The following is a 22212-nucleotide window of genomic DNA, read 5'->3' on the forward strand; positions in this document are numbered from 1 at the left end:
CTTTGAAAACTACTCACTCCTTTTCTGCTCCACTGTCGCCAACCGTGTATTGGCTCAGCTTTTCCTCCAAGTTAAACACAAATTGTTCACACGTGAAGTGCTCTATTTTGTTGTCATTAAGTCTTCTGATGGTCATCTTGCCTTGGGACCACCATTTTTGTTAAATGTGAATGTTAAATGTGATAATGTGTTAATGTTATATGTGAAATGTGATGATAATGTGTTAATGTTAAATGTAAATGTTGGAGGTGATAAGTCATCATTTAGACAATTTTTAACACTCCTTTTTTAGACCCTTCCTCATGCCAAAGGTAAGATCTTTTAAAAATGGCTGCTTAGATACCCAGAGAGCTGCCAAATTCCACTGTGTTTCAATCCAGTGAGAAGACAACCCTATGGGGTTGGCCACTTGTATGCAAGGTTGTGACTACAGCTCCCAGTGTATCCTCACCCACTGCTTCCTCACTTGCCCATCACCACAGGATGTCAAGCTAGGGAAAAATTATAAAACAGTCTGGGTAATATCTTTTGGCTTGTGTATAAATTGGATTTAAGTGAGGCAGAGTTGCTCAAAGTCATCTGTCACACACTGTCTTGCAGATTTAAAAAAGTCACAGATGGCTATCATAATCTCAGACAAAACAAAAGCAAAAACACATCTAGTTAAAATAAGTAAACAGGAAAATAATATTTTATTAAAAGGTACCATAAACAATGAACCAATCTCAATATTGAACATATTTGAGACAGATGGCATAAGTTTCCAAATTCTTAAAGGAAAACTTAAATGAATCAGAGGAGGAAATAGTAAAATTGAAATAAAGCAGGATCTCAATTTACCTGAAGCCTAGCTAAGTCTTTTTTTAATTTAAAATATTTTATTTATTTCATCATTTTTCAATTACATGTAAAAAAATTTAATAACAATTAAAAAAAAACAAGTTTCAATTTGCTTCCTTTCTCCCAAGCCTCGCTCTAGTTGAGAAGGCACAATTCTGAAATCAATTATGTATATATGTGAAATCATGCAAAACACATTTCTATATTTCATCTTACACAAAAAAACAGACAAAAATGAAATGAGAAAAATAATGTAAAATTATGCTTCAGTTTTCATTTAAAGTTCATTACTTCTCTCTGCTTAGGTAGATAATATTTTTCTTTATGGCTCTTTTGGAATTGTCTTGAATCATTGTCTTGATCAGAGTAACTGAGTCACAGTTGATCATCCTTACAATATTGCCATAACTCTTTATAATGTTCCCCTGACTCTGCTTACTTTACTTTGTATCAGTTCATATAAGTCTTCCCAAGACTTAAATAAATCTAACTATAAGATGAATGGGAAAGAACTTAAGGAGATGAATAAATTTTATAAAAGTTAGATTATATAAAAGACCTCTATAGGTCTTTAGGAATAGAAAAGAGTGTAACTATTTCCTAACTGTACATGGAACTAACAGAAATATTGGCCATGTATATTTAAATATAAAAATCTCACAAAGCAATCTAAAAAAGCAGAAATATTAAATGCTTCTTTTTTTCTGAGCATAGTGAAATAACCATTACATTTGCTAAAGAGACTTTTCAAAAATAGATTAAAAATTAATTGGAAATTAAATAACCTTATCCTAAAGAATGGCCTATTCCAAGAACAAATTATAAAAACAACCCATAGCTTCATTAAGGTTAATGAGAACAATAAGACAGCATGCCAAAATTTGTGAAAGTCAGCCAAAGTAATCTGTAGGGGGAAATTTACATCTTTAAATGCTTAAATCAGTGAAGGAAAGAGTAGATCAATGATCTGGATATGCAACTGAACAAATTATAAAATTAATGAATTAAGACACTCCTCCAATTAAATACCCACACAAAAATTCTAAAAATTTAAGGAGAGAGTAATAAAATTGACAGGTTAAAAAAATCCCATAGAGCTGAAAAAATCATGCTAAAAGTTGGTTTCTTGAAGAAAAACAAACAAACAACATTGGTTAATTTGATTTTTTAAAAAGAAAATAGAAAACCAAATTATTGGTATCATGAATTAAAAAAGTAAATTCACAACTAATGAAGATCACATAAAAGCAATTATTAAGTACCATTTTGCCAATATAACTGACAATCTTAATGAAATGGATGAATATTTACTAAAATATAAATTGCCCACATCAACAGAACAGGAAATAAGATATTAAAAAAAAAACTTGATCTTAGAAAAAAAATTGAACAAGTCATCAATTAAGGCTAAGAAAAAATCTCCAGGACCAGATGAATTTACAATGCATTCTACTAAACATTTAAAGAACAATTAATTCCAAAACTTCATAAACTTTTGGGAAAAATAGGTAAAGGAGGAATTATATAAAGAAGAAGACTATCTTCTATAGTACAAAAATGGTCTTGATACCTAAACCAGTGAGAATCAAAACAGGAAAACAAAAGTATTAACAATTTCCCTAATGAATATTGATGCAAAAAAATTTAAATAAAATACTAGCAAGTAGATTGTAGCAATATATCATAAAGACAATACACTATGCCCATCTGGGATTTATACCAGGAATTCAAGGGCTGGTTCAATATTAGGAAGCCTTTCAGTATAATTGATGTCAATAACAAAAGCAACAACAATTGCTTGATTATTTCAGTAGATGCAGAAAAATCTATTGACCAAATACAACTGTCATTTCTATTAAAAACACTAGAAAACTTTGGAATAAATAGAGATTTTCTTAATACAATAAGTAATACTTGTCTAAAACCATGAGCAAGCATCAACTTCTAAGAGATCAAGGAAAGAGGAACAGTATAAAAATATAGGATTACAAAATATTTTTAGCAGCTCTTTTATTAGTCTAAAGAATCGAGGGGATGCTCATCCGTTGGGGGATGACTAAACAAGTAATGGTCTATAAATGTGATGGAGTAAGAGACAATGAAAGGGATGAGTTTGGAAAAACTTAAGAAGACTTGTACGAACTGATGCAAAGTGAAATTAACAGAACCAGAACAATTTATACAATAACAGTAATAGTGTAAAGATAATAAACTTTGAAAGACTTTGTAACTATGATCAACACAATGACCCTTCATAATTCCAAAGGGCTCATGATGAAACTTGCTGTCAATCTCCAGACAGAGAGCTGATAAACTCAGATGAAGGTTGAACTGGGTTTTCTTCCATTTCTGTAATTTTTCTTGCCTTTTTGAATAGAGTTAATTTGGGAGGCTATTTTTTTATTTCTACATATATTTGTAATTTTTTTCTGCCTTTTCAGTGGGCAGTAGGGGGAGATTGTAAGGGGAGGAAGAGAATTTGCAAAACTGAAAATAAAGTAGAAATTGAGGAGCTTTTTTTTTTTCTTTTTAAAGAAAATAACTGAGCAGGGTTATTGGCCCACATCTCTGGTTCTAGACCCAAGACCTCTTCTTCCATAACACACTGCCTCAGTTTGAAGTTAAAATGATAGACCCCTGGCCAAGGAGGGCAGAAACCTAACAAAATGAGGTGGGCATATGAAAAGGCAGGTAAATAGACTGTTGGGCACACAGGCATGCCAAACAGATGGAGAGGCAGGCCAGTGGAATGTTCAGTAGGCATATTAGTCAAGAAGGAAGACAGAAATATGAACCCACAGGCAGGTGAGAAGTTTGATGGGCATATTGGTCAAGAAGGCAGATGGATATATAGACAGACAGGCAGCAAAAGATGATATGATTGAGGGAAAAGGGTTTGATCTTCTGAGCATATTGACTTTTTTTTTTTTTTTTTTTTTTTGCTATGGCAATTGGGGTTAAGTGACTTGCCCAGGGTCACACAATTAGGAAGTATTAAGTATCTGAGGTCACATTTGAACTCAGGTCCTCCTGACTTCAAGGTTGGTGCTCTATCCATTATGCCACCTAGCTACCCCTGCATATCAACTTTTTCAAGCAATGCTGCCAATTCTCAGCTTAGGCTTGGAACCTGAATAGAGGGAGAAATGAACTTTTATATATTAAAAACAATGATATAAGGCCAATAATTAAAAGGAAACCACAACATTAGGCAATCTCATTTTTAATTGGATGAAAGATTGGGGAGGGGATTCCCAAGTTGGAAGGGGAAGAGCAAACAGGTGCAATACCCTGAATTCAGATGAGGAGGGGAGGGGTCCCACTCCCCATGGAAACAATAGCTGCCTGACCAGTGTAGGGCCACTTTTTAGACAAGTCATATGGGCTGCTTGACATGTACAACTGTGAGGAAACTCCTTTCCTCAACCTTAGGATCTGGCCGAGTTTCTGCTCAGCTTAACCCAGATCCTTGATTAAGGATATCTAAGCCTCATCCAAGATGGCCCAACTCCCCAGCTCTGCAGGGATACGTTCAAACAAATGCAGTAAGATTTCCTCCCAGTCCCCACAAGTGAATAAAGTGTTCTCACAATACAGAAATTGGACCAGACCCATAATTGGATAGAAAGTAAGCTAGCTCCAGAATGGAGTCACACGATGGAGCTTGTATGATTCACTCTTCCCACAATCAACCACTTGCTGTCCTAATTGGCTCAAATCTCACAAGGTGGGCAGATGGAAAGTTTCATTGGGGATATGGTCAAGAAGGCAGACAGATCTATGGACAGAGAGACAGACAGACAGGCAGGCAGGTGGGCAAAGGCAGACAGATGGGCAGATAGAAAGCCAGGTGGGAACCCTATGAAATCAGATATCCTCAATCCACTAAATATCCAGGCCTGAAAGAGGTCAGGTCATCAATACACAAAAGTCCTATCACCAGCTGTAATTCACCCTCATTGAGGAGAGGAAGCACTGAATGGGAATTGGGGGCCAATCTTATAATCTCTTTCCTTCTTTTTAACTTTCCTAGTCTTCTTAGTGTTTCCTTTCCTGTCTTCTTTCATAGCCTCTTCATCCCACATTTCTGATTTCCTGGAATCCTATAAATACGATTTATCCATTTCTGCTTATCAAATAGAATATTACACTTCCTGGGTTTTGTGTTAAATATGGGCAATTTGGTATTTTTAGAGTATGCAAAGTAGTGGTAGAATCAGGAGCAAGAAAGAAAAGGAAGAAGCAGGAGAGAAGAGGAGAAGAAGGAGAAGAGGAAGAAGGGGAAAGAGGCAGCAGGAGAATCAAATACAGAGAGGAGTGGGGAGAAGAGAAGAGAAGCAGGAACAAGCTAGAGGAAAGGGAGAAGGAAGGGAGGAGAAGCAGTACAAGATGCAGAGGAGAAAGGGGAGGAGGAGATGAGGGACCAAGGGGGAGCTGGAGAGGAGGAGGAGGAGTGAGTCAGAGGAGGGAAAGGAGAAGAAAGTGAGGAAGGGAGGAGGGGCAACTCAGGAATGAGGAGCTGAAGCAAGAAGAAAAGCAGAGGAGGAGCCCCTTCACCCCTCCATCCCCCTCATTGGCCCCATTTCCACGCTGGTGAAGGGAGGAGGAGGGGAAAACCTGATTTTTCATTGTTTCCCTTTAGCTGAGCTTCTCTCTCTCTCTCTCTCTCTCTCTCTTTCTCTCTCTCTCTCTCTCTCTCTCTCTCTCCCTCTCTCTCCCTCTCCCTCCCCTTCCCTCCCTCTCCCTCTCTCTCCCCGTCCCCTTCCCTCCCCCTCCCTCCCTCCCTCTCTCTCCCCCTCCCGCCCTCCCTCTCTGTCCCCCTCCCTCCCTCCCTCTCTCTCCCCCTCCCTCCCTCCCTCTCTCTCCCCCTCCCTCCCTCTCTCTCTCTCTCCCTCCTCCTCTCTCTCTTCCTCCCTTTCTCTCCTCTCTCTTCCTCCCCCCCCACGCCCCTCTTTTCCTTTCTCCCCTTCCTACACTCCAGCTAAGTAGGAATGATAACAGACAGGTGGACCCCATTTGGCAACTGCCCCAGGCAAGGCTATCTTCTGGCCACCTTCCCATTCCCCACTTCCAGGACCATCTTCCCTCTACGGCCCCCACCCGGGGCGGGGCCTGTGTGGGGGGAGGCTGGCCCTTTAAGGCCACCCAAGCTTCCAGGCTCCCCGAGGCTGAACTCTGGCTCAAGAGGGAGTGAGTCATCCTTTGGAATTTCCTGGGCTAGGACCCCCTCCTCCCCCCAACCCCCCTTGACTTAGGACCACTTCATCCTCCAGCCGGGAGGGTCCGTGGGCAGAGAGGAGGACCTGAGACAGCTCCCTCCCGTGGTGCCCTATCAGAGGAGGCATCTCGCTGTCAATCATCAATCACCAGGGTCCACCCACTGCGGCGAGGGAACGGCCAGGGGTGGGGAGGCGGGAGGGAGGCCTCCCTTCCCAGGATCTCTTCTTCCCGGGCCTCCTCCACTGACCTTTCCGCTCCTTCTGGCTTCGGGAAGAAGGGCGAACGCGAAAGGGGGCGAACGGGGAACAAAGGAAGGAGGGAGCCTGTGTGGGAGCGCCCCGGTGCGGGGAGGCCCTCCGCCAGTCAGTGACCCTCTTGGGGTCGGGGCGGAGGAGGGGCTGGCTGGACGCCGTCGGGCTTGGGAGCCCCCGGCTGCAGACGAGAACTCTGCCCCCGAGCCCAGACCCCGCCTCTGCCAGCTTCCCGCCGCACGAGGGATCCAGGGGGTCCCCGGGATTCGCTGTCCCCGCCGGGCGGGGGCCTCTGAGATCCGTTTGCCCGGCTCTGAGCTCGGGCTAGCACCTTCCCCTGCCTCGGTGACGGGCCCAAGTGGAACTGCCCTTCCCCCTCTGGGACTGTTCCGGGCCCGCCCTCTCCCCCAGGTCAGCCCACCCTCCGCCGTGGCCGCGGCTCAGCCTGGGGCGGCCCCTCAGCTCCGCAGCCTCCCCGCCCGGGGCTCGGCCAGACTTCCCGTCTTACCTCCCCGGCGGTCCTACCTTCTTCTGCCCCCTTCTCTCCCGACCCCGCCCTCCACCCCCCAGGGCTTCATTGTCAGCCCCCTCCCCCCAGCCCACCGGGCCTGAAATCTCATTCTGAGACCACCCCAGCCCCCCTCATTCTAGGATCAAGTAGAAAGCCCTCTTTCGGCTTCTAAAGCCCTTCCAGCCGGCCCCCGTGCCGTCTCACCCAGCCGGCTCGCGGCCTGCTCCCCTCCCACCCGCACCGGCCCGCCGCGGTTCCCCCCCACCCCTGCGATTGAATCCCTTTCCATGTCTCCCCTGCTTCGTTCAAGGCCCGGACCCCCCCCCTCCGCCCCCTTCTGCGGAGCGCCTTTCCCCAGCCCCCGGAATCCGGCCCTCTCCACGATGTCGGTCTTTTCCAGTTTCCTCGGCCTGGAGCTGCTCGGTCCACGGCTCCTCCCCCGTCGGCTGCGAATGTTTGGGTCCTCAGTGCTTAGCACAGACTTGATAGATGGCTGTCCGTGTACACACACACACTCACACACACACACACACACACACTCACACACACACACACTCATATACACACACACACTCACATACACTCACACACACACACACACACACACATGCACATATATACTCACACACATCCACAGATACACACACACGAGTGCTCCACTCCCCTGTCTAGGAGTCTTCTGACCTTCACTCTCCGCATTTTGCCAGAAACTTTTGGGGTAGAGTGCTGGATCTGGTGTCAGGAAGACCTGGGTCCCGATGGAGACTCAGACACTTACAAGCAATGTGACCCTGAGCAAGTCACTTCAACCTGTTTGCCTCAGTTTCCTCATCTGTAAAATGAAGTGCCTTCTCCCAGGGCTATCATAAGAGTTAAATAAGATCCTATTTGTGAAGCCCTTAGCAAAGTGCGTGGCACGTAGTAGGAGCTTCATAAGTGCTTGTATCCATGTTTACCCTTTTTTTTCTTCCTTCCTAAATCTGCCTTCCTTCTTTTCTCCCTCTCTTCCTTCTTCCTTCACTTCCTCTTTTCCTCTCTCCCTCCCTCCCTCTGTCCCTTCCTTCCTTCTCCTTTTCTCTCTTTTTCTCTCTCTTCTTTCTTCCCTTCCTCCCTTTCTCTTTTATTTCCTTCTTTCCTCCCTCTTTCCCTTTCTTTCCCTTTTCCTTCCTCCCACCCTTCCTTCCTTCTTATTATCCAAAGCACAGAGGATAAGGAGCGCCCGCGAAGCTCAGGGTTAGTATCCCAAGCTCTGGGCTAACAGACTGAATTCAACCTGGAGGGCTCTCCTGAAAATGGCACTGGGGCTTGGTACAGCTTCATTTAGAGAAAGTCTCTGAAGGTAGCTTGGGGCTATTTCTGGAGAACTGGGCGAAGGTCTTCGGAGCTGCCACAAGCCCTCAAGCTAAGAATGGGCGTTTCTGGGACAAGATAGCTTTTTTTTCTATCCCAGAGAACAGGGAGGAACAGCAAGGTTAAAGGGCTCACAACAACCCACCAACAATGCAGCAAGACCCAACTCCTGGGAACTTGCACCCTACTGCTTTCCACAGGGCACAAAGCACGTGCCCCCAGCCCAGCCTATCTCCCCTCCACCTCTTGGAGACTCACACAAGCCTCTGATCTTTGAAGGGACCTCCCTGAGGCGTGGGGAGGGCACGTTTGGGGCTGGGAAGGGGGCTGCCATAGATCCCACTGTCCTCACTCTGTCCTCACTATCTATAGATCCCAAAGGGGATTTTCTTCTGTTCTCCTTGAATCTGTCCATAATATGACACTAAATGTAGCTCATCTTTGCTATGACAATGCTTGACTAAGTATGTTTGTTATGATTTTCAGGGCTTTAGCCTAGGACCTGGCTGAGTCTGTCCTTTCTTAACCCTCCCTACTCTCTCCATGGCCAACAATCTCCTTTCCAGACTGCCTTATTCTTCCCAATATTCTACATATGTCCTTAGTGGTATTTTAACTAGAACTCTTTGTGACAGGAAATATTTCTTTTCCTTCCTTTCTTTTTTTTTCTTTCTCTCTTTTTTCTTTCTTTCTCTTTCTTTCTTTCTTTCTTTCTTTCTCTTTTTTCTTTCTTTCCCCTGTTTCTTTTCCCTCCCTTCCTTCCTCTCTTCCTCCCTTCTTTCTTTCTTTTTTCTTTTTCTTTCTTTCTTTCTTTCTTTCTTTCTTTCTTTCTTTCTTTCTTTCTTTCTTTCTTTCTTTCTTTCTTTCTTTCTTTCTTTCTTCATCCTTCCTTCCTCTGTGTTCGTTCTCTCTCTCTCTCTCTCTCTCTCTCTCTCTCTCTCTCTCTCTCTCTCTCCCTCTCTCTCTCTCTCTCTCCTCCATCCCTTACGACAATGTCTACTACACAGTAAGCACTTTAAAAAATACATTTTGATCAAGTAATTGACGCCAGCCAAGGAGAAGCAGAATGAGTGGTCAGAGAGACAGAAGGGAAAAACTAGTAGAGGCCAAGACTTGAAAGAAAGGGAGAAAGGTTCAAATTCTGGTATTGTTTTCATTAAAGGCCTAGATTCTTCTTTTAAGAACTGAAGAATTTCCCTCCCATATCTCAAACTGTATTATAAAGCACTAATTATCTAAACAATCTGGTTAAGAAATAGAGCAGTAGATCAGTGAATAGAATGCAATTAAAATGAAAAGGAAAGCAGAAAGTTGAAGGGAAAATTTTTTTTCAACCAATCTCTGTGATAAAGGTCTCATTTCTCAAATCCATGGAGAACTGAGTCAAATTTATAAAAAATGGAAATAATTTACCAATTGATAAATGATTAAAGGAAATGAATAGGCAATTTTCAGACAAAGAAGTCAAAGCTATCTATAGCCATACTAAAAATGTTGTAAATCAGGACTTTGTAAACTTTTTCCACTTGCAATCCCTTTTCACCAGGGAAATTTTTATGCAACCCCTGGATATATAGGCATATAAAATAAGTATACAAATAAAAAATTTACTGATAATAAATCATAAAGAAATTTATTTTAAAACAAATATTGGCATACTTATGATTTTTACCATTTATCAAAGATAAAAGCAAGTTTAAGTACTAATGAGATGGATGCGTTTGTTTATTTTTACATAAAGAATTAAATCTTGGTGGGATATTTGATACTGCAGGACACAGAACATTCAGAAACCTTTTACTGTTGCTAAATCTTAATTACCACCACATTCAGTTACTTGACTCCATATGGAGTTTGACGCACAATTTAAGAAGCTTTGCTCTAAATAGCTATTGATTAGAGAAATGCAAATTAAAACAACTCCAAGGTACCACCTCACCTATTAGATTGACAAATATGATAGAAACAGAAAACATCGGATGTTGGAGGATATGGGAAAACTGGAACATAGATGGATTGTTGGTAGAGTGGTGGACTGATCCAACTATGCCCAAAGGACTATCAAACTCTGATCCAGCAATACCACTGTTAGGTCTAGATCCCAAAGACATTCAGAAAATGGGGAAAATGACTTATACAAAAAATATTTATAGCAGCTCTTTTTATGGTGGCTAAGAATAGGAAATCAAAGGGATGCCCTTTAGTTATGGAATAGTTAAACAAGCTGTGGTATATGATTGTATTGTATTGTAACATTATGTGTTGTAAGAAATGATAAGCAGGTGGATTTCAATAAAACTTGGAAATCTTAAATAAACTGATGCAAAGTTAGAACCAGGAGAAATGTTGCACACGTGAACAGCACCACTGCACAATGAGTACTGTGAAAGACTTAACCATTCTAAGTAATCCAATGATGCAAGACAAACTCAAAGAACTCATGATGAAATATAGCATCTGTCTCCAGAGAAAGAACTGATACTGAATAACAGAGTGAAGCAGGTGGTTTTTTTTTCTCCCTCCATCCCTCTTTTACTCCCTTCTTTCCTTCTTCTCTTCCTCCCTCCTCCCTCCCTTCCTCTTTTACTCTCTCCCTCTCTTTTTCTTTCTTTTTTCCTTCCTTCCTTCCTTTCTTTCTTTCTTTCTTTCTTTCTTTCTTTCTTTCTTTCTTTCTTTCTTTCTTTCTTTCTTTCTTTCTTTCTTTCTTTCTTTCTTCCTTTCTTTCTTCCTTTCTCCCTTCCTTCCTTTCTTCTCTCCTCTTTAAGTTTTCTTTCACAAAATGAACTAATGTGGAAATGTTTTACATAATGATCCACATATAGAATAGACTTAGCCCAATGCCTGGCACATAGTAGATACTTATTAATTCTAAGTCTTTGCTCTGCATATTTCCATTGGGTTGGAACTTATTACCACTTTTTACCTAATTATCATTTTGAAGACTATAAATTGGAGTATATAAAGCAGGTGAAATGTCAAAAGAGGAAGCTCTGGTATCTCCACTTAGGGGAAGGCTATCCTGACCTACTTTGTGCTCTGCCTCTCCCCTCAAATGGTCTCAAGGCATCTCTCTGCTGCCACTCAGTATCTGGCCCCCTCGCCTACTCTTTCCCTGCCCCCCAAGGAGAATAGAAGTTCGTCAAGGGCAGGGCCTGTTCTTTTGTTCTGTTTTTCCCTCCCAAGAGTCTTGCCCAGTGCTTGCTACGGGGAAGACGCTTGTTAAATTGACCTGGAAAAGAGTAAGCAGGATTTCTGCAGCTTTTCCTAGAACACATTTGCAACCTCGTCCTCACTTGCAAATGATCCTGCCCCAGCTGAGAACCTTGTTATCTTTGGGCAGCATCCCGGTAGGCTGCTAAGTGGGCATTGGTTCCCTTGGAAAGATGCCAGGCCTTGCTGTCTGGGAAGGAGGCCATTTCGAAGGCAACTTCCCCCTTTGCTTTGGGACCTAAAATCGAGCCACTTTTAGCAAGGATTGGGAACAGCAAGCAGAAAAAATGGCGGGATTCTTTTGCTGTAAGTCAACATAACAAACAAAATTACCCAAAATGCACCACCCAAGGTGGAGTTTCTACCAACTCCACCTGTTTCTCTGAGAAATACTAGGGAAAATAACAACCAAGCACGAGTCTCCAAGGATGCCCTCGACCTTTGGACAGGATGCTGTCCAAAGCCTCTCTTACTTCTGTGTCTCAGCAGCATGTAAACTCTCTGAGGGCAGGGCCTTTCTTTTCATGCTTGTATGTGAGAAGGAGAGTGGTCAACAAGGCGAAGTCCTAGGAGGATGAAGAGGGAGCTGAGGTGGCCGGTGAGCCTGTGAGGGAGGGAGAAATGGGAGGTGCTGGCAGAGGTTCCTGGAATAACCTCATCAGTCTGTGAGAGCTCAGCAACCTTAGAACTCTATATCATCTGTACCTCCTGCCTCTCTGACTGGAGAATGGGGCCATGACCTCCAAACCTCCATCTAGGGAGACTGCTCAGCTCAGACTTCTCATTTCTCACCTGGCTGCCCTGCTTAGAGACTTCTTTAACTGGCTTCTTTGCCACATCTCCAAACTGGGCACTTTCTGGAGCTGGCTGCCCACTCCCCTTTCTGCATTTGTATGTTAGTTTGCAAGTTCCTTGACAGGAGAGGCTGTCTTTTTCTCATATTTGTATTTTCAGCATTTAGCACAGCATCTGGCACATAGTAGGGGTATGAACCGATGTTTATTAACTCGTGCGTATCTCTGCTAATTCCAAGAGCTGAGGATCCGTCAGCTTTGCCCACGATATCTGTGTGATCGGAGCCGGCAGCTGCATGGTCTTCCTCTATTGTCTCCTTGACCTGAGCAGTCCCGAGGCCCAGAGACCAGGCTTGGACTCGCCTCTCGCCCCCCTCATCCCTGCAGCTGACGTGGCTGGAGCTAGATTCTGGCTTGAGGTTTTGCGACTCTGCAGCTTTGGAAGGAGTGTGGGACTTCAGGCTTTCCTCCAGCCACATCCACGTCGACTGCAACAAAAAAAGTAGAAATCCAGACTCCTAGGGCCAGACGCATTGGCTTCTAGTCAAGACCCAGCCCTTTATGGAAGACAAGAGGTAGAGATTTTCTCCAAGGAAGCCAAGGCTATTTTTTTATATCTCCCTCTCTCTCTATCTGACACACTCTCTCCCTCTTTGTCTCTTTCCCTTTCTCTGTCTCTGTCAGATTCTCCCCCTCTCCCTCCCCCCATGTACTCCTAACCTTCCCTCTGTCTCTGTCTCTGTCTCTGTCTGGCTCTCTTTTTCTCTCTCTCTGTCTGGATTTCTCTGTTTTTCTCTTCCTTTTGCAGAGCACAGGGAACTCTATAATTGGGCTGGAGTAGAGGGTGAGGAGAAAACGAGAGGAAATTTTCTGTTCTTTGTCAAAAAATAGGATTTAAAGTCTTTATGTAACCATTAGCTTGGAGAGATAGCAGTCTTCCCCACAGGGTCAGCCGGCAATGGGCCAAAGAGGACATGACCGACACGCTTGGACTCTGCCTTCAAGCAACTTTCCGTTGAGGAGGACATGGGAAGAAGCAGATGGCAGTCCCTCGGGGATGTTGCCATCTTCTCCCTGGTGCTGAACTTGTCACCTAGGCTTGTCTGCCTTCTGCAGGGTTGCCATGAGGATCCGCTCACTGGGAGCCTCCATCTGGGCCTTCGGGATGCTCCCAGCCAGGGCTCCCCACCAGTTGTTCGCACATGTGATGGGCTCATTGGTTATGGATCACATATTTTCCTGATGATATCTTTGTACCTGAATTAGTCATTGCTTAAAATATGTGTCCTGCTCAAGTCTACCCCGGCCACTTCCATTTCCCCTTGAATGAGCCAGGGTCACAGATCTTGGAAAATCACCCCACTGTGTGTCTCCCCCCCCCAGCTCTGTAGCATTGCCTGGACGTTGGTCCTTCAGAGTGGGAAAAAGGACCGGGTCGGACTCTCAGGGAGGGCTTCCTGGCAATGGGGGGACATGCAGGGGAGGAGGGAGTGACTGACAGAGAAGTGAGAGGGCTTGTCAGTGCTCTGGGTGGATTACAAGGGATGGCTCGGAGGGGACTGATTGTGAACCAGGAACAAGGGGAGGCCGCTGGTCAGGCTGGAGATGGAAGAATAGTTGGGGAGGGTAGAAGAGAAATGCATAAAGGGCCTGGAGCTTCATGCAAGAGTCTGAAAGGAGCTGCAATATAATCGTAAAGCCTTGAAGAGAGTGGGTGGCAGGGCACAGTGAAGGGCAGGATTTGAAGACTTGGAAGAAAATAAGAAAGTACCAAAATGACCGAGCCACCAATTTCCATGGTAGACAGTGGTTGGGGTCTTCCTGTAAACTCAGCAAATGCATCCTGGTGAAGTTGCTCTTGAACCTAGGCTGTTTGCTGCCAACTTCTATCTCCCCCCCCTGCTCCTCACGGGGGGAAAATCACCTGTCTAATACCTAAGGATGACTTATTTCTCTATACTTACTGAAGGTCTGGCACTGATTCCACACCTCCAGGCCCTGAGATTCTCCCCTTGTGGATGGCAGCTTCCTTAGTCCACACATTATGTACCTCTGCCCTAAAACACTTCCAGTGGACCTTGTAAATAAGGTCGAGGTCATCCCCACAGGCTCCAAGTGGGACATGACAGACCCTTGGCCCCTGCCTCCAAGGGGCTTTCAGGAGAAGAGCGTAGCGGGTAGGAGAGGCTGCCCGGGCTGCAGAGAAGGGTCACCTAGACTGTGACTTTGAGGCTACTCCTTCAAACTCACAGGGATCCTACAGTGACCTCCACAATGGGAGGGAAGTTCTAGAGAACCTTAGAAGAGCCTGGTCAGTGCTGTGGCCAGTCTGGTGACCATCAGGATTCAGGACACTCACAAACATGCCCCAAAGAAACGCATTCGTCCATTTGCTCCATCCCTGGTCATTTCCTTCTCCGGGGGCCTCAAGCTGCAGCCCCTTCGTGGAACACGAAGCCCTTCCCAACTTCTACGACGCTTCTTCCCCAAGCCTAGCTTGGGGTCTGGTCACTTTCCTTGGAGCAAGTTTTCACTGGCCTCTGGCTTTAAGTCGCTTCCCATGCCGTGTTGTTTTTGAGTTTCCTAAGGGTTAAGAAAGCCGTGTTTGTGTGTGTGTGTGTGTGTGTGTGTGTGTGTGTGTGTGTGTGTGTGTGTGTGTGCTCGTGCTCGAGCTTGCCACAGCAAGAACAGGGTGCCCACCCTTAGCTCCACTGAGGGCTTTCTTGTGCCATCTTTAGGAGGGCAAATGGTCTTGGGCTTGAGCAAGCGCGCCATCTGGTGGGTAGAGATAGCTTTGCTGGAGGGGCGGCAGCAGCAGCAAGAGCTCAAAGCTTGTGACAGCAGCCTGGCAGCAGCCTGGCGAGCTTTCCTCCCTGGGAAACATGAATCCGACACCTTCTGTGTCCCCTGCATGCACCCCCTGCCTTCCAGACGGCATTTTCTGGGATTCTGTGCCCACCTTGAGGATGGTGCTAAGTTAATTTCTACCAGTGACAGGACGGGTCAGAGGAATTGTCCGAGTGACAAGAGAGACACGAGCAGGAAATGATGGCTCAGGGGTGCAGGAAGAGCTTCCCGCCCATCACCCCCTCAAAATGGGCCATAAGAGGGGAAAGAGGTTCATAAAATCCAAAAAATCCAGTCGAGGCACGGAGATAGCTATCGAGTGTCTGGACAGAAAGTTTCCCAGAGGCCTAAGGAAATGGAGGAGTCCAAGTTACTGGAAAGTGTCCTGTCTCAATTCTGGGCTCAGACATGTGGTGGCAGGGGACGGGGTGGGGGGGGAGGAGGGGGAAAGAACTGCAATGGTTTTAAGACGGTTCTTCCTGCCAATTAAAGGGTGAGAGTGGGCAGGTAGGAAGTTTAGGACCCTGAGCCCGGGGTCTTGCAGGTTTGAGAAAGGGGAGATTTGCATGGATCCCCACCAAGGACCCACATAAACCTTGGTGTTGGACAGGGAATGTTAACCCATGTCTGGGTATTCCGGGGCTCCCCCAGGACTCGGGCAAACGGTGGCGGCAGCTGGAGCAGCCCTGCCAGGGGCTGACTCCAACTCAGGTCAGCTGCGGTTCTAAATGAAGAACACCCTCACCCTAGTTTGGGACACACGGGTCCCAGGAGGAAGAGCTCTGATGAAAGGGGGACATCCCTGGATGGTCCTTCTCAAGCAAGGGGAACTCTGCTGCCTTGGCCTCCCTCCGCCCTCCCCCTCCCCCTCCCCAGTCACTGTTCCCAAGTGGCTCTGGTTCATCTTTTTTCTCCCTGTTACCCCTTATTCCTTTGATGTGTGTGGGGGGTGAGGGCTCCCCCACCAGCAGCACCCTCTGCCCCTAGCTTTGAGGGGACCTGCATTCTCCTCCCTGGGTAGTTCATCTGAGGAGGGGGGGACAGCACAAAGCTCTTCAGTGCCACACTGGGAGTTGACACCCTCTTTCATTTTCGGCAGCAAGGGGAAGGGCCAGCCAGCTCCAAAACCATGGGACTCGGGAGTGGAAGGGCACTCGGGGGGAAGGGGGGGAGGCTGGCCCTCTGATCTGCTGGAGGAGGAAGCCGAGACCCAGAGACAAAGGGCCTGCCCAGTCACAGGAACATCAGGAAGAGGCAGGGAGGGGCTTGTAGCTGTGGCTGGCACCCGGCACACCCTAAATGCACTGGTTGGCCCCCTGACCTGTGGGAGGCACCTTCATCTTGCTAGTAACTGAATCCCATGGACCAGAAGGAAGGAGCGGGAAGAAAAGCCCAGCAAAGTGGAAAGAGCACTCGAGGTAAGGTCAGGGGACGTGGCTTTGGACCGGGCAGTTATTGATGTCTGTATGACTGAAACTGTCTGAGGCCAGGGCAGGACTGCTCCACCTGGGAGTCCCGGGTCCCCAGGCAATCTGCTGAAACCTGGGGGCCATTTCTCAAAATCAGGCTTTTTTAAACCATAAGGGAAGGAAATTTTGGGGAGAGATGGGTGGAAATCAAGGTATTCATTCCCTGTCCAAGTTCTCAGAAACCCCAAATCTATCCAATGTGGGGATCCCAAACTAGAAAGCCTTTGCTCCAGAAGCCCCTTCCCAGCTCAAACCCCTTAATCCTACGTGAACAGCCTTGGAGGTACCCACTTAGGAGGAGGGGACGAGTCAGTCAATGAGCAGAGGAGTGAGCAGGCAGGAGGAGAATCAAAGAGTGTTTCTGCTCCGATCTGCCACACCAGCCACACCCGGACTGTTCAGGACATGGGAGCGACCGAGTCCCAAGGGCTCTCAACTGGGCTGAGAGGAGGGGAGCATTTATCTAACACCTATGTATGCCAGGACCACGCCAAGCTCTTTACAAACATCGTTTTATTGGATCTTCACACCAACTTCACCATGCAGACATGTGTCATTATAACTGGGGAAACTGAGGCAGTTAGATTAAGTGTTTTGCTTGGGATTGCCCAGTTAGAGTCTGAAGCTGGATTCGAAATTTGGTCTTTCCCTCTCCAGGCTGTGCCCTGTGCTCTGGTGCCCCCTTGCCCAGGGAAAGGGTGCGAGGCCTTTGGCAGAAGAGACAGAGACTGGGCTTTGAGAGAGACTCAGAGCAGGGGCTGGCGACAGCTTGACCCTTCAGGATGAAGGAAAGAGGGGAAAGCTGCAGCCCCAGCTACAGGAAGAAGAATGTCTGATGACTCCTCCCCCCTTCATCTGATGGATGAGACTCCAGCCAAGGAAGACCCAGGCTCTGCTGGGAAACGTCGCCAGCCTTGCTGTCACCATGTCCGCCTTTCCTTCCCACCAGGGTTCACTTCCTTCTTCAGATTCCCACGTGTCCAATGGGAGACACCTGGATCACTCCAGCCTTGACTCCCTCAGGCCTTTCATTGTGCTCTGCAGGAGTTGGGAGGCTCCCCAATCCTCCTGCAAAAACAGCAGAAGTGCCCCAAACTCCGGGCTTTTGTCCCCTTTCCTGGTCCTGCTGCCTTCGGGCATCCTGGGCAGAACTTACAGGGGCTGGTGCATCACGGCCATGAGCTCTGGGTACAGGGGCTCTGGGAAGGACAGCACAGGCAGGTCTGGTCAGGGTCTGTGGCCTGGCTCGGGCCAGCCCGTTCCCTCCTCCTGCCCTTCCTCCTTACCCTGGTCTGGGTGTAGCAGTCCATGTCTGAACAGGAAATCCACCACCACCAGGGCACAGTTGGGCTTAAAGCTGCCAGAACTCACAGCTTCCTTGACCTGGGAGAGAGAAGGAAACGGACTGTAAGCCTTGAATGCCTGCTAGTCAGAGGACAGAAGGGTCCCCGATGTGCGCCCCTTCCCCCCCAGCCAAGGCCAGCCCTGCAGCCCTGACCTTGTCCAGGGGCCAGAGGTAGAACTCCTGCACTTCCCCATCTCCCACTTGGGGGGTGAAAACTTCAGGCACTTCCAGGTCAAAGACAAACAGGCATTCTCGAACCAGAGCCCCCAGTTCTTCCCCATCCATCTCCTCAAAAGTGTAGCTGAGACATGAGACGGGAGAAAGGCCTGTCAGGAAGAGGGTGGGGGCTGGCCCAGAACCCTCAGCCCAGCAGAAGCTTGTGCTGCTTTTACCTGAGGCAGCCCACTGGCTGGGCTTGAGCTGCCAGCTCTGGGGGCATCCGGGCCTCCTCCCAGCTCTCTTTCACCATGGTCTCCTTGACGCCCAGCCCAGCACTTATGCCCCCGCCTGCCTGATGGGAAGAGAGCGACAGGCTGAGTCAGGGCGTCCCAGGGAGGCCCCCTTTGCCCCACTCCCACTCTACTTAGAACCAATGTTCCTTTTCGGGTGGCTTCACGCCCCTTCGTGGCCAGTTCTGTTATTGCTCCCAGTCCCAGGAGAGGAAATCAGGTGAGAAAAGTCAAGTGAGCTAGTCTCAACCCATTCTGACTCCAAGTCTAGCACCCACCCCACCGGCCTATGGGATTCCAGCTGCCCTCAGGGCCTGAGCTGGAGAGTACCCAAAGATAGGGAGCTCAGAGGGAATCAGAGTTTGAGGGGTTATACCAGGTTGTCTAGCAGGCCCGGATAGGTGGCCTTGTGAGGGGACCGCCTTGCCAGCCACATAAGCATCTGCCGAGACCCTGTCCCATCATCTTGACGGTGCACAAAAGCATTGAGATGCGCCCCAAACTGGAGGACTCCCAGCAAGGCTGTGGAGAGAGGGAGTAAGGTGGGAGCCCCAGGGGTCCTAACTCAGGACCCCAGGACCAGCTCCAGAAACCCCAGGTCAGCAGCCTGTCCTTCCCCCTGACCCATGCCCACTTTCATTGTCCTGGTACTCACGGGCTGCTGCTCTCTCCACATTTAATAAGGCCGGGGCTCCGAAACAGGGTCGCACCTCATATGCCTGGAAGGACGAGGCATTAGGGCAAGAGAGGCCCGATGTGACACCCCAAGTGCCCTCAGCCTTGGAACACTCACCTCATCTCGCCACCTCGCCAACCTCACCAGGCGGCCCTCAGCTCGCAGCTGAGCCAGGACCTTGGCCACAGCCTCTGTGCGTTCTTTGGGGCAATGACCCCCTCGAAGCTCTAGGCGCCCTGCCACCTCCACAAACACGTCGGGAAAGGCTTGCAATTCCCGGGCAACAGCAGGTCCCACCAATCCCACCTGCTGGCCCTCTACCACCAGGGGGAGGCCCTGAAAACTGGAGGAGCCTGTGGATAGATGAGGGGCTAGTGAGAAGAGGAAAAGGAAAAGAGGAATGGGGAGGGGAAGGAAGAGAGACAGAAGTGGGGGGAAGAGGAAGAGTTTGGAGAAAAGGAGGAAAAAAGGAGAAAGAAGGAAGAAGAGAAGAGGAGGAAGAGGAAGGAAAGAGGAGGAGGATGGAAAGAGGAGGAGGAGGAGGAAGGCAGCTTAAGGGCAGCTAGGGCCCCAGGATCCCTGAGCTCAGAACAGTGTCCGGAGCTTGGGAGAAGCAGCCAGGCTCGGAAACCAAAGGGCAACTGATGGAGTCCGGCCCCCACCGGCCTCAGCTCAGGTAGCCCTGGGCTCCCCCGGAGCCCCCAGCCCCGTCCGGCTCGGCCCCAGACCTGGCCTCTGCGCGGAGCCGAACTGCTGCAGCAGCCGCTGGATCGCCGCTGTCCATCCCGAGCTTCGGCCCAGGCAGCCCGCCGTGCCAGCCGCCGCCATGCCGTCCCGGCCCAGCTCCGGTACCGGTTCAAGTTCTGGCATGTGTCTACACTATAATTCCTACAGGCTCCTCCCTTTGAGCTCGTGAGCTGCGCGATCCCTTTTCGTCTCCGCCGGCTCGGCCAATCAGAGCTTCCCGAGCCACATCTCTCCTTTCTTTAGGGCGGGAATTCGCTTCCATTATGATCCAATAGGAGAGCGAGTTTGGGAGCTCCTAGGAGACTCCGCCCCTTCACCGATTTCGATTTTAAGCGGGGGTGGGAGTGGGTGGGTGGACGGCCGAAGCCCCGCCTCTATGTCGGAAAAGGACCAATAGACGGGCCGAATAAAGCCTAGCCCTTCTCCGGGTAGAGTGAGGCTCTGGGAGAGGTCACCGGGCAGGGCGTCGGGGTCCTAGGGGTACTCTGGGGATGCTCCGAGCTTAGGGTTAGCGGCTGAGCTGGGGAGCCTCAGTCCATGAACCCTCCCCCACGCTGCATTTCTTCAGTAGAAACAGTAGCAGCAGCAGGAGCAGAAACAGTAACAGTAGCAGCAGCAGCAGCAGAAACAGTAACAGCAGCAGCAGCAGCAGCAGCAGGAGCAGAAACAGTAACAGCAGCAGCAGCAGCAGGAGCAGAAACAATAACAGTAGTAACAAGAGCAGAAACAGTAGCAGAAGCAGGAGTAGAAATTGTAACAGTAGCAGCAGCAGGAGCAGAAACAGTAACAGTAGCAGCAGCAGGAGCAGAAACAGTAACAGTAGTAACAAGAACAGAACCAGTAGCAGCAGCAGGAGCAGAAACAGTAACAGTAGTAACAAGAGCAGAAACAGTAGCAGCAGCAGGAGTAGAAATTGTAACAGCAGCAGCTGGAGTAGAAACAGTAACAGCAGCAGCAGGAGCAGAAACAGTAACAGTAGTAACAAGAGCAGAAACAGTAGCAGCAGCAGGAGTAGAAATTGTAACAGCAGCAGCTGGAGTAGAAACAGTAACAGCAGCAGCAGGAGCAGAAACAGTAACAGTAGTAACAAGAGCAGAAACAGTAGCAGCAGCAGGAGTAGAAATTGTAACAGCAGCAGCTGGAGTAGAAACAGTAACAGCAGCAGCAGGAGCAGAAACAGTAACAGTAGTAACAAGAGCAGAAACAGTAGCAGCAGCAGGAGTAGAAATTGTAACAGCAGCAGCTGGAGTAGAAACAGTAACAGCAGCAGCAGGAGCAGAAACAGTAACAGTAGTAACAAGAGCAGAAACAGTAGCAGAAGCAGGAGCAGAAACAGTATCCGATTCAATAAACATTTAGAAAGGGCCTTCTGTGGTAAGCTGGGGGAGTATAGTTGATCAAATGAAAGGTTGCTTCTGCCCAGCAGCTGCCACGATCCAAGGAGAGGGGTACGGCTCAGAGGCTCTAGTCCTGGGGAGACAAGATAAGGGCGAGCCAGGAAGGCCAGCAAACCTGCTCTGCTTCCCATCAAGATGCCAATAAAAGATGGGGAGCTGATGACCAGGCAGAGCATGGGATGCAGTGGCCGCCACTAAGGAAACACATAAATGGGGCGGAGGAAGGAAGGAGCTCACTTGGTTTTTGTTTCCTTACTTCCCCTCCTCTTTGACCTTTGGATTGGAAGAAAAAAGAATGTAGATAGGTAGAAACATCTTGAAGTTCCCACATTTGGGAGAAGATCCAAAAAAGAGCCCCAGATGTCCCAATGTGGGCAAGCATGATGGAGATAGTCTAGGAGGCAAGCCTGACTTCAGCTCTGGTCAGGATAGGGTACACTGGGTCCAAGTCCTGGAAAATGGTTCCAGGAGGGGGCCCAGCATGCTTGAACAGCTCACTGTGCTCCAGCCTCAGTTGAGGCTTCTGGGCTAGACAATTTCTGGTATGTTCCCATCTCCAGTATCCTCTCAAATGAGGGAGAGCATGTGAATGTCTTTGCAAGCTGTCAGTCACTCCATCCCAGAGGGGGTGACAGATTGTAGGGCTTCAAAAGACCCCAGAAGTCATATGGCCAGAAAGAGGTCCCAGCAGGATATGTGACATGACCAGGGACACACAAAGACCATGCGCCTAAGGCAGGATTTGAATTCAGGACCTCTTGCTCCAGATATCATGTTCTTTCCACTTCAGTTAGCCATTCTCCTTGAGGGTAATTGTGAGTGCCTCTGACATAATAAAAAGAGTGATCTTTACCCAGGAAAGGCAGGGGATAGTGTCTGTGGATCAGACAGCGGGGTTAGTAGCCAGAGACTATACAGACCGGTCAGAGCACATGGATGCTGTGGAGGTTTAGTCCCAGCATCCACGTTTTCTGTGTTTGTGCAGTTTTTAACCTAATTTTCTTGGCTCCTAATTGTGCTCTCTATGCCCAGGGAGAAACATTCTGCCTTGTACCTTAGCTCTTGAACTTCCCTTGATTTATCTGAAGTATGAGTTTCCACTTCCT

General features: G+C 48.0%; 1 protein-coding gene across 1 annotated transcript; it reads right to left on the minus strand.

The window, feature by feature from the left end:
• Nucleotides 1-16967: 16967 nt before the first annotated feature.
• On the minus strand, nucleotides 16968-19913 carry LOC100915785 (nudix hydrolase 24, chloroplastic). Its single transcript, XM_012550359.3, has 8 exons — nucleotides 19691-19913; nucleotides 19080-19315; nucleotides 18942-19005; nucleotides 18663-18808; nucleotides 18230-18348; nucleotides 17991-18138; nucleotides 17779-17875; nucleotides 16968-17691 (listed from the first exon to the last, which is right to left on the minus strand). Exons 1-8 carry the CDS (start codon nucleotides 19830-19832, stop codon nucleotides 17645-17647), a joined length of 999 nt encoding a protein of 332 aa, XP_012405813.3. The 5' UTR covers nucleotides 19833-19913; the 3' UTR covers nucleotides 16968-17644.
• Between the last annotated feature and the right edge of the window lie 2299 nt (nucleotides 19914-22212).

Source organism: Sarcophilus harrisii, chromosome 5 (genome assembly GCF_902635505.1).
Source record: "Sarcophilus harrisii chromosome 5, mSarHar1.11, whole genome shotgun sequence".
In the NCBI taxonomy this organism is placed as follows: Eukaryota; Metazoa; Chordata; class Mammalia; order Dasyuromorphia; family Dasyuridae; genus Sarcophilus; species Sarcophilus harrisii.